Source organism: Sinocyclocheilus rhinocerous, unplaced genomic scaffold (assembly GCF_001515625.1).
Source record: "Sinocyclocheilus rhinocerous isolate Xijiao unplaced genomic scaffold, SAMN03320098_v1.1 scaffold1598, whole genome shotgun sequence".
Classification (NCBI taxonomy): Eukaryota; Metazoa; Chordata; class Actinopteri; order Cypriniformes; family Cyprinidae; genus Sinocyclocheilus; species Sinocyclocheilus rhinocerous.
Window position 1 is genome coordinate 16613 of NW_015661398.1, and position 13188 is coordinate 29800.

General features: G+C 36.5%; 1 protein-coding gene across 1 annotated transcript in view; it reads right to left on the minus strand.

Annotated features, from left to right (window-relative positions):
* Positions 1 to 5544, minus strand: part of LOC107726322 (transcription factor E2-alpha-like) — a 21597-nt gene extending 16053 nt beyond the window's left edge. Inside the window, exons 1-3 of the mRNA XM_016535864.1 lie at positions 5029 to 5544; positions 2334 to 2463; positions 816 to 879 (exon numbers count right to left, since the gene is read on the minus strand). Of these exons, the coding sequence (XP_016391350.1) occupies positions 816 to 879; positions 2334 to 2387 (118 nt within the window). The 5' untranslated portion in view covers positions 2388 to 2463; positions 5029 to 5544. The remainder of the gene's footprint in view (positions 1 to 815; positions 880 to 2333; positions 2464 to 5028) is intronic.
* Positions 5545 to 13188: the final 7644 nt, after the last annotated feature.

Genomic DNA, 13188 nt, shown 5'->3' on the forward strand with positions numbered 1-13188 from the left:
GACGTGCAGCAAGTGTATGTTAGCTTATGTCCCACCGGTTCATATGTACGCATATAACCTCCGAACCACGCAGCAGATTCGTTCTGAATGAATCTCATTCCTTCCTAAAATTTTCGTCTCGTTTTTATTCGTTGATGAAAATGTCAATAGATTTACGTCATAGTTTTTGTCATTCAAAAAGAGTTTTAGTTCGTTATCGTCGTCGTCAGTGAAAAAAATTTCGTTATGCTATTATGACGTAAAGTATTCGTCAACGAAATTAACACTGCTTCCTTCTGAATTAAAGTTTGATTTAGTTAAACTGTAAATGGTTAAAAGTCACCCGAACATATTCAGTTTTGGGAGATTCAACCAAAAACCTCTCGATTTCAATTAAAAAAAATGCAATTTCTGGACGTCTCTAATGAAGAGAGACTCCAATTTGGGTGAGACGGTGCAGTTAGCGGGGGGCTGTTTTGCGTGTTGTTTTAATGTTTGTTGACATTGTTCGCAGGGGTGAGAGGACGACTATCATTTCCCATCATCCCCTCCTCCCCCGTGATGGAGGGTCGACAGCTGAGAACATGAAACAGCGAGAGCAGGACGGATCAGAATGACGAGGATCAAACAGGCTTCGCAAACACTCAGACTCTAACGACATCGACACGTGTGCAGCGCAAGAAAGTTCTGCATGTGGGATTTACCATGTTAAAATCCATTTTCCAAAAGCGTGAAAGCCATCTGCAGATTATATCATTTTCTCTGTATCCTGAATCAGTCGTTTCTATAACCAGAGTAGTAATAAAAGTCAAAGTGAGCGAATTTAAATTGCCTACCATACTGACTGCTGGGTAAAGTAGGGCCTCGGTTCTTCCCGTTTGACATCGGATGAGGAAACATCTACCAAAGAGAGAAAAAATAAGCAGAGAAAATACACACCATTGCTTCAAAAAAAATAAAAAAATAAAAACATTATATGCATATTACATACAGTGGGTACGGAAAGTATTCAGACCCCCTTAAATTTTTCACTCTTTGTTATATTGCAGCCATTTGCTAAAATCATTTAAGTTAATTTTTTTTCCTCATTAATGTACACACAGCACCCCATATTGACAGAAAAACACAGAATTGTTGACATTTTTGCAAATTTATTAAAAAAGAAAAACTGAAATATAACATGGTCCTAAGTATTCAGACCCTCTGCTCAGTATTTAGTAGAAGCACCCATTTGATCTAATACAGCCATGAGTCTTATTGGGAAAGATGCAACAAGTTTTTCACACATGGATTTGGGGATCCTCTGCCATTCCCTCTTGCAGATCCACTCCAGTTCTGTCAGGTTGGATGGTAAACGTTGGTGGACAGCCATTTTTAGGTCTCTCCAGAGATGCTCAATTGGGTTTAAGTCAGGGCTCTGGCTGGGCCATTCAAGAACAGTCACAGAGTTGTTGAGAAGCCACTCCTTCGTTATTTTAGCTGTGTGCTTAGGGTCATTGTCTATTATTTATGTTTTATATTATTTTTTTCCCAGGTTAAAATTAAGTGTAAATTCAATTTTTGTTTAATTAAAGAGTATAATATAATTAAAATAAAAATAATATATATAATTTTACAATTTTATTGTTATAATTTAATTATAAGTTTTTATAATAAATCTATTAAGTAAACCAATTAATAAACATTAACAAATTAAGGAAAGTTTATATTTAGGGGTATTATGGTTATTCAAAACCAAAACATAAAAAAAATACACTTGAAACAAAAATGTTAACTGAATAAAATAAAATATTTTAAAAAATGCCAGGCAACATCTCATTTTCATTTAGTTTAACATATACTAAAATTAGGTAAAACTTGAAAAATAATAAATGATCATATAGACAAAATCGAAAAAAACAACAACAAAAAAAACATAATTACCCAAACTTTAACGAAAATTCAAATTCAAATTGAAAATATATATATATATATATAAAAAAAAAAAAAAGTATAAAATCTCTTTTCAAAATATTAACAAAAACTATAATAGTATCTTAGTAACACGGGTATATATGTTCACACACAAAAACATTAATATATACATATATTTGCATATACATTTTCAATTTTTATATTATATATTTTGTTTTCATTTTGTGTCTATAACTATAAATTATATATAAATTATGAAGTAAAAAAGGTACAATATAATAAAAGCCATGTGTGGCCTAACAACAGCCTTTAGTTATGACTACCATACAACACAGTCACAACACAGCACAGTTTATTGCATGTCACACTGCTTGACATTTGATGTCAACTATCCATAAACATCTGTTATTAAAACCAGCAGAAGAGTCTCTTTGACTTACAACACTGAAATCCAGCAGGTCGTTCAGCTCCATGTCGGTCCCCGCTGTCGCCATCCTGATCCTGATCCTGTGTGTTCTTGATCTGCTTCTCTCGCTCGACGTCTCTTTCAGCTCAAACAGGTTTATGATCCTGCAGGGAATGAGATGCATAATGGACAAGCATGCTTTCAGATCATCTATGAACTCTGGGTCTAGTAATCAAATCTGACGTGAATGCATATGATCCAAAATAATCCGACTGCCGCTTCCATCTGAAGAACTACTCTACATCACAGACCTGCTGTAAGAGTGTTTTCCCAGAATGCACCACATCTGAACTCGGTTAACCACCAAAAGAGACCACCAGCGAGTCTCCAGTCCAGCGCTCGAGAAAAAAACACCCGCTTACCCACACCTAGAGTATGGGAACTAGTTAGTTGCACAAGAAATAACCATGATTCCTGGAATCAAACAATGCATGTGTAACATTTCCATAGCGTGAAATATCAAGTTTATGTCTATACATGAAACATTTTTTAATAGATAATAGGCATGCAAGCTCTTATACAGAACATTGTTTTAATTTCTATGCAATACATGCTTTTCAATCCGAAATATTGAAGGAAAAAAAAATTGGCAGCTTTCAGAAGACAAATGTCACGCAGAACCAAACAGAGCAAACAAAGCACTGCGATTTTACACTTTTCCTTAATTCGTGAAGCAACTCATTAAACATCAGCACTGCTTTACACAGACACAAGAAAAGTGAGAAGCCTTAACCAAAAATACTTTTGTCATCAGCACTGCTCCAACAACACCTTCACTGGAATCATAATCAGCACCTCAACAGGTAGATGATTGTGAAATATTAAAGATCACAAATGCTGCAATGAAGCCAGCACAATAATGGCTTTACTTTCACTTTTGGGATGCACAGTTTACACTGACAAAAAAGTGCTTGGGGCATGTAGCATGGAAATACCATGGTTTTGAGCATGTAGTATGATTATACTGTGATGTTTTTAAATGCAGCCTCACCAAGGCTCCATTTATTTGTTCAAAAACATAGTAAAATCAGTAAAATTGTGAAATATTACAATTTCAAATAATTGTTTTATATGTGAATGTTAAACTGTAATGTATTTCTGTGATGCGCAGCTGTATTTTCAGCATCATTTCGCCAGTCTTCAGTGTCACATGATCTTCAGAAATCATTCTAATATGCTGATTTGCTGCATTTCTGATTATTATCAAAGTTGAAAACAGTTGTGCTGCCCAATATTTTTGTAATAACTGTGATACATTTTATTTTTCAGGATTCACAGCTGTATATGCATTTATTAGAAGTTGAATATTTTGTAACATTATAAATGTCTTTACTGTCACTTTTGATGCATCCTTGATGAAAAGTATTATTCCTTTAAAAAATACCTGATTTTACCTAAATGCTTGAACAGTAGCATCTGCAATGGAAATACCATTGAGGGCAAATAACACTGGGCATAAAATCCAAAAGTACTACACCATGTTTGAAAATACAGTGTAAATACCATGGAATTTTAGGATATACATTTCAAAACAGTGGGTAAAATAATGTTTTTGGGCATGTATTTTAGCATGAATAGATGTTTTTGACATTAATGTTACATGGCACCAGTGTATGACCATCATTAGGAGTCATTTTGGACATTTGTCATGACATTTCTATTGATTTGTTTACTTGTAGCATGAAAATACATGCAATATTTTTAAAAGAACACAATGTAAACACCACATGATGAACACACATCTATACATGTATATATATATATATATATATATATATACATACACACACACACACACACACATACATATATATATATAAGCTCCATGTGATATCACTGCACCATGGTGTTACCATAGTACTTCTTAGCGTCAAGCTTCTACAACAAGTGCAAATGCAGCATTATAGATCCAACATCCAAAAGGTGAAAATAACCCATAGGACTCAACAAGCATGATCAGCAACAGGCCGAAACACATGAAGACTTCAGGCCACGTTCACCCTAGACCCCCCCACCCCCAACCTCTCCAACACAAAGAAACACACGGTCCTCGACACAAAGTTTGAAAACTACACAACAACGACAAGAAACACTCCATATGGGAGAATAGAGATAATAAGAGTACGTAAACACCTCCACAAGTTTTCCAGAGAGGAAAAGATGGGAAAGCCATTCCCAAAAGTGAAAAAGGAAAAGTTATTTCCCAAGAAAAGTCAAATAAGCAGACCAGGCCATTAGAAGAACTGCAATTAGCAGGAAACTCCAAACACAACAAATGTAAAATGCTTCAACTGTACTTCACAGATGACTTCATTTAACCCCAGTGTAAACTTTTATCTGTTATAACCATCAAAAACTTTAAATACCCGAATTGCAGCAAATATACAAGCGACAGAGGCAGCAGATGTTCTGTAAAGTTGTAAACACGCAGTTACTGTGGTAAAAATGAGCTATACGGGGGGTTTTAAACTTGACATTGTTGCCAATTATTGAACAAAGAAGCCGTTTCCTCTGGACTCGAACCCCGCACACACACCGAAGCTCAGAGACAAAACACTTCACACACATTTGCCCGTGCAACAAAAGTTAATTAATCACAACAGACGCGTTAAAGTCAAAAACGAGCACGTTTACGCGTGTAAAACCCGATAAACGCGGTAAATACTCACCGTTCCTCGCGTCAAGCGCGCGGCATCCAGCGGGAGAGAAACGCGCTTCAGCCCGAGAGGAAAAACAGAAAAGTTGGGGGACAAAATTCCCCCCCCCTCCGCGCCTCAGGTCCCGCTAATTCACGGTGCAAAACGCGTCCAATTTCTCGGGAAACGCGAACAGTCCACGTCGAGAGTTGTTACAATGTAACTGCGCTCAAATGTAGCTCTGCCTAAAGTTCTAATCTAATTTTTTCGAGCGCTACAAATGTAACATCTCATTTTCCGAGGAGACATTTTAGCACCGTCCACATTGTCAGCCCCAACAGTGTATCCCTCCGCGCGGAGGGGAGACGTTATAGCGGTGTCCGATTTCAAACGCCCAGAAAACTAGGACTGGGTGTATGACGCGATTACTTTGATATTTACCATACACCCAACACAAATACACTGCGAAATAATGCGGGCAACAGTATATCTAACTTTATCGTAATATGAGTAGGATTTTGCTGTAAATTGCGCCGCACTAGACTAACGCGCGGAATGAGACGACGCACGGTTAAAGACAGATGGACTGAGAAACAGTGCGAAATGGAGCGATAGACCCACCGAACTGGCCAATAGGGTTCCAGGAGCGTTTGATTGACATATTCGGTGGCCAATGAAAACACTTTTAACACTAAAGCCAAACCTCTCTTCCCTGCACACCCTACCCAGGTTTTAAAAGAATGGCAACAGGAAGCCATGGAATACTGTGTATTTTTTTGTTTTACGCAAAACGTTCAGCGGTATAATCGCGATTGCAGAAACTCAGATTCGCTTTAAAATTTCTTCGGATCAATTTAAAATGTTACAGAATGATAACAGCTAGGCACGTAAAAAAAAAAAAAAAGACTAGAGCACACTGACAAAAGTACCCTGGTATTACCAAGCTGTTTAGGTATCACAGTACCATGATATTCATTGGAATATCATGCAAATATGAGTGTGAATAAATATGGTAACCATTCAAAACCATGCTATGTTATGTAAAAATATAAACAACACTGCTAAAAAAAAATCATCAACCAAATATATTTTAAATACACGCTAAATATGTATTGAAATATGTATAAAAATTTTTTTATTTAAAATGTATTTCGTTTCAACCTTCACATACCACAATGTATTTTAGAGGCGAGAAAACATATTTGCAATCTTGCGGTTTTAAAGCATATTTATATATTTTTAAATATATATTTTTTTTAAATGGCCAGAAAACATAATGGTAGAAAGTATATTTAGGTAAATAAAATTTGAAAAATATTTTAGTAAAATAATATTTTTTTGTATATTTCGAAATATATTTACAGATGTATTTCTGTCAACATATCTGGGCCGCCACACTATTTTATTGAGAAACTGCAAATGGCTGTTAAGATAAATGATACAGTAAACTGAAATTAAATACACAATTTGAGTTTATACCTATTTATTGATCCCACATCCCCCTCGTATGGCAAAAATGGCTCTTATTTGAGATAACGCATGACATATTGATATGCTTTCAAAAGCAATAATCCGGTTTCTTTTTTCACCTTGAGTTTGTTAAAACAGCACGCTGGTGTAAAGGCAGTGTTAGCACTTCCTAAATCCATTTTAGATTTGGAGAGCTGACACCTTGGATAATCTAAAACTGAATGAGCCATAATCAGAACTGAAGCGAAGCAAATGGCTTCTGGCTGGAGGTGTGAACAGGACTTTCAGGGGGCACTAAAGAGGAGGAAGCGCGACATTTGGTGTTGTGGCGGGAAAACAGAAGCTGCACCTCGGCCCTTTAACTGGTGTTTTTTTGAGGTCACTGCGGTGCAGAAACCACACCAGGGGAGAGATTAATATGAACAAACAGCAGCCTGATGATTCATATGTGTGATATATCTGTCCTCAGGTGTTGACAGTGAAACTGGCATTTACACATGAAAATGAGTCCAGGTAAACACTGACATTAAAGTCAACACACAAAATCTAAATCCACCCCATTTACGTTCTCGTCTCATGGTCTGACTGTGAACGAATCATCAAAGCGCAAACAAAAATGTTTTCATCTTTCATCAAAGTGTAACATCTGTTTTCATGTATTTTGTTGTTTCCAAGAAATCGCAATAACAGAAAAATAAGCTATTATCCAGCTCAGATTGCAAGACTCTCTCAAAGTTATGAACAAACGTTCTTTCGTGAACGTTACTTCAAAGTTATCTGGTCTTAATAATGTTCTCAAAACGTTAACGTTATTTATACGCCATTAATGGTTTTTCTGAAACGTTCATCTAATGTTTTTTTAAATGTTACTTTTGAATGTTCCAAGCAAGTAGCAACATTCAAAAAACATCTCATGATGATGCAATTTCCCTTAACGTTTGCATAACAAAGAAAAAACATGCAGAAATAAGGTTTTCAGAACGTTAGCAGAATGTTTTTGTTTGCTGGGAATATTTCTGAAAAGGAATAAGAAGTGCTTTCCAGCTGACATCAATCTAGGCCAGAACTGAGAGCCAAACTTCTATTTACAGACACGCTTCACAATCCAATCAAATGGATAAAATCAAGTTCCTCTCGTTTTTTTTTTTTTTCTCGTTGGATATCCTGATTCGCTCATAAATACGTCACAATACAGAAGCAAAATGGGTTGCGAATGCTTCATATTGCCAGCTAAATGGCAGATAATATTGCAAAGTGGTGAAGATTACATTACACATTCCTCATCCAGCAACATTAAACCTAGTTTTAAACATTCCGGCTTTGCTAAATGAAGCAGGTCTGCTGTGATTGTGGAGGTTTAGTGCTGTATTTCTGGGAGCAGCAGACGAGACAGCAGCATCATGTCAGTGGAACACAAGCACAGACGCTCAAAGAGGCATGTCAATCAGTTTAACCCCACAATGAATAGAGCTGTGTGTGAGAAGTTAACCCTGCGTGGGGGGTTTACTAACGTTTTCATCATGTTGTCTTCACCAGTGACCAGACAGTCCACAATACTTTGTTTCAGTCATTTGGTAACTTACTCGATATAAAATAAAATAAATTTACAAAATAAGCACAATAATTTAATGTATTTGATCATTTTTATTTATAGAATTATACCATGGTATATAGATTACTGTATTATTTCAAACTAAATGAAGCATTTTAAACTCAAACCAAATTAAAACAGACCAAGAAAGACAAAAATGTAAATCTAAGCAGATAAATGAATTTGTGCACACATGCATGTCAATTCACAGATCCCCAAAAACAAAATCACTTTTTCACTCAAAATGTCTTTTTTTATTAAAACATTTTTATTTTAATAATTTAATTTATAGAATTATACCATGCTAAACATATTCATGTATTATTTTAAACTAAATCAAGCCTTTATTTGTACATTCGACATGCATATATATATATATATATGTAAATTCATAGCTACTCATAAAAATTCACTTTTTCAGAATTATTTATTTTTATGTATTGAATTTATATTTTATTTCTACAATTAAACCATATTAATGTATTACTTTAAACTAAATTAATCCTTTTAAACTTAAACCAGATTAAAACAAAAACAAAACATGGTATAATTCTATATCTAAACCATATTTAAAATTTTATTTGTAGAATTTTACCATGTCTAAACATATTAATGTATTATTTTAAACTACATTTTTTATATTTCCTAAAGAAAATGCCAGTGATGTTTGCCCATGCAACATTTCCAGAGAGTTGCTATGCAGTTTATCAAATTTTTTTATTATTCACTGAAGTTTAATAGTTTATAACAGTTAGATGTTATGTTTCACATTTCAAATGATGTGCTGTCCAAAGCAAGCACGCTCCTCAAATAACATCCCTGCCCATCTGTGATGAGTGCTGATGTTTATACTCACAGCTGAGATGAGCAGGCGCCGCGGCTCGGACCCGGTCCGCGCTTGACTAGCTGCTCTATTGAGTCGATGGGCCCGTGTATGTGCAGGACTGAATGCAGGGCCAGCTGCATCTGGCATCAAGTGCATTCATCTCAGGGTTTGGAGAGCATCGAGCAGGATTAGCTAACTGAAAGCATCCGCCAATACCATCGAAACCATGGCAACCAGCACCTCGCACAAGAGAGGAGATACGCTGAGCGTTACAACGGATATGGGTCAACACACACAAGATGAGATGGTCCGCTGATATCTGGAGACGGACCGTGGCAGCTGTGCACGACATGAATGGACTGATGATTGCACAAATATGACCAATAAAAATGGAATTCCACAATCCTTGAGATAATAAACACACTTGACAGAAGAACGTCATTGAGAAGGACCTTAATAAAGCTACATTTCACAAATCAAATTTCTCTCCGAGTGCAAAATCCAAGATTAGGATGAGTTTGTTTCTTCATCAGATTTGGAGAAATGTAGCACTGCATCAGTGTCTCAGCAACGGATGCTCTGCAGTGAATGGGTGCCGTCAGAATGAGAGTCCAAACAGCTGCACTGTAAAGAAAAAAAAAAGTTAAACAAATATGTGGCTGGATTTTGATGTGAGAGACAACAGGAGATGCACTTTTACACTGGAGGAAGCGTTGTTATGGATTATGGACTCAGATTGTAGGTAAAAACTCTTAATGATGGATTTGTTTTTTATAAATACGCAGCTGGACTGGAGTGGAGTGGATTACTTGTGGATTATTGTGATGTTTTTATCAGCTGTTTGGACTCTCATTCTGACGGCACCCATTCACTGCAGAGCATCCATTGCTGAGACACTGATGCAATGCTACATTTCTCCAAATCTGATGAAGAAACAAACTCATCCTAATCTGGAATGGTCTGATGGTGAGCACATTTTCAGCTAAATTTAAGACGATAATAGTGTCATTACTCAGCTCAACAATCGTGTAAATGTTGCAAAGTTCATTAATCATGAAACAATCAGCTCAATTCAGTTTTTTGTTCTCATCTGATAGTCAAATCACTAATATCACTGAATATGAATTGTATTTTAAACCCAAATGCGAGTCATTCTTCAGTTCAAGCCAGTGATTACACATCATCTTGCTATAAGGAAGGCTGACTGACAGGTATCTGTGCACCTGAGACTGCAGAGTCATATCACAGTAGTGGGCTTTCCACCCTGAAACCCTCAACCAGACTTACTGCGAACAGGAAAGCAGCGTTCATGTGACCCAGATCAAACCCTCGACTGTCTACACACATCTGAGAGAGCCCAGCGCTGGCTGCTTCACTCACGGTATCAATGCATTCCATTTGTTTGCAGTGCAGTATTTATGAAACGACATTCAGAACCCTTTCATAAGCTGGCATGTTCCTGAGTATAAGTGTGAAGTAAAAGGAGTGGATTGTGATTGCTCAGGTGTGGCGAGGTGTGTTTGTTATCAGAGCCGACAGTGTTAATGTTGTGGGATGATTCTGCACCTGCTTCTAGTGAATCTCGTCTTTGACGATACGCTGGCAGCCGTGTCTCTGGGCTCGTGGTTTATGTTTCTCAAGAAAAACCAACTAGAGTTGAGAGGGACAGCAGCGTACACACACACACACATGCAGCGAGACCACCACGCAAACAACTTCAAAGGGGCTTTTTCTTGCTCTAGTTCACACACATGTACTACTTCCTCTGACACTTGAAGATATTTCTCAAGACATCGCATGCATCCTCGTCCCGCAGGTTGGGAGGGATTTTTAAGGTACAAATGAATTGCATTTCCTGACGAAACTGAGCAAAACTCCTGGGTGCCCAGCTAACAAAAATACGTTCTAAGAACGTTGTGCTAATGTTCACTAAGTTATAAAAATGTTTTTGTTCTGAATGTTCTCTAAAAGTTCAAAATGTCCAGTTTTTAAAAAAATGTTTTTTCTTGGTTAAACAGATGTTAAGGCAACATTCCATTATATCATTTTTCTAAGATTATGGGAATGTTACATTTGAACGTTTTCTGAACATTCCGAAACAAATAGTAACAAACGTTAGACGAGCTTACAACTGACGTTTCCGAAAAAAGTTCCACGAACAATGCATAAATAACATTTTTGTGCTAATGCTTTGAGAACATTATTAACGGATAACTTTGAACGAACATTCTATTAACGTTACTGGAAGACCGTTGCCAGAATGTTCTGAGAACGCTCCCTGTCAGCTTTGTTACTTATTAATTTTAGAAAAGATTCATAAGATTTAAACAAATTTAGATTAACATCAAACTAAAGCATTTTAGAAAAAAAGTTTCCATGCACAATGCATAAATAAAGTTTCTGTGCTAACATTTTGAGAACATTAGAGACCAGATAACTTTGAATCAACATTCTATGAACAATATTAGAAAAAGTTTGTTTACAACTTCGAGAAAACATTGTGAGAACGTTCTGAGCACGTTTCCTGTCAAAAAAAATGTTCCAAGCACAGTGCATAAATAACATTAAATTCCACTTTGAACAAATGTTCTATTAAGGTTACTGGAAAAACTTTTGTTCATAATAACTTTGAGAGAACTTTGCCAGAATGTTTTCGGTCAGCTGTGGTGTTTGCAAGAGGTTTTTTTTTTACAGGTCCTGCACCATTGCATCTCTGAGATCTTCTGGTCTCCAGATGAGGTCTTGAGAGATTTTTTCACCTGTTTTATGCTTAGTAAAGCAGCAGAACTCCTCTCCTCAAACAACACACATGATTTTGAGGAGTCATTGTCATCTGGTGCAGCATCTCAAAGTCTCATCTATCAAGAGTACACACAGAACGAGAAGCAGAGATTGATCGGTCATTCTCCGAGCAGATGTCGGCATCCTCAGGCTGGGTTTTCAGCATTTGTCAGCCGTCCCGTACGCCGGGGTTCCCTTGATGTCGTTTTTGGGGAGACCCGGTGTGTCTGAACACCCACGCTCAGGTTACAGTACACGACACACGCTTCCTGAGAACACACTCCTGCAGCTCGACACACTGCTACTGTGCAACGCTGCGGTCTGATGAGGAGAGGAAGTGTGTGTGTGTCAGAGCAGAGAGCTTCATCAGCTCCATTAAAGAGCTACCAGCTACTGACTGCAGCAAAGAGTTTCATGCAAAAGAGCACAAGAAAACTAAACGCACTATGCAAATCTTGCACAGAATTTTGCTCTGACTTGCAGTCTCGATGCATCAAAGACAACTGCACAGAAAGTTTGCAGAAATGAGTTCAGAAATGAATCAGAAAATCAGATTTATTAGCTTCAGATTCTGATTTCATCCAGACATGTTTCAAACATGTTTGCTATTTTGAGCCGATTTGTCACACGTTTGTTGCATTGTGTTCGGAACGACCTGAATGTCTATTAGTGTGTGATCCTTTTTATGTTTAGTCTTCTCATATTACAAGTTTTATGAAATGTTATGTTTAAATATGCAAATGAGGCATTATTTAATTAAATATGCACTCATTTGCATACATTTCCAGAATAGAAATCTGAATATTGAATAAAGCCATATTCAAAATTCTTTGATTTTGTTGACAAATTAAAGGTTTTTGGATTTCTTGTTTTACTTCATAAATAAGAAAATACTGTCAACAGACAGAAAATAAAGAATTTTTAGGAATACAATTTTTTTAATCAGTGAGAATGATATATGAACAAACCCTTCAGTACAAACATAGATATTTATATTTAAATATATGTACGGAAATTGAAATCTACAGATGCAAATAGACGAAGTGCAATGAAATAAACACTTAAAAGTGTATTTTGAATGTTCTCTTTCCACTAGTCTGAAAGAAGACATGTTATTGAAGCAAAACAGACCAAAATCTCAAAATTCACCAGTGCATGAAAAAACACTCTTTGCCTGTAGTGTCTTCTAGATCAAATATTTCTCAAGAACTACACATATACTTAATAAAATGTATAAATCTTTTTTTTTTTTTTTTAATGATTAGGCACTACAGTAATCCTCCCATATTCTGTCATCAGTGATGCTCATAAACCACGACTCAAATCGATCATAAGGAGTGAGTTTTGCCACTGTTACTGGCATCTGCCCAAAAACTGTAGGCGAAAACATTAATGAAGCCATGACGAGTTTGACACGGGCCAGTAAATAACCACAATTAAGACCCCAAAAACCACATCGCAACATGTTAAAAAAAACACTCAGAAGACTTAGCAAACACCCTATGCATTGTGACTGTTATTTCTT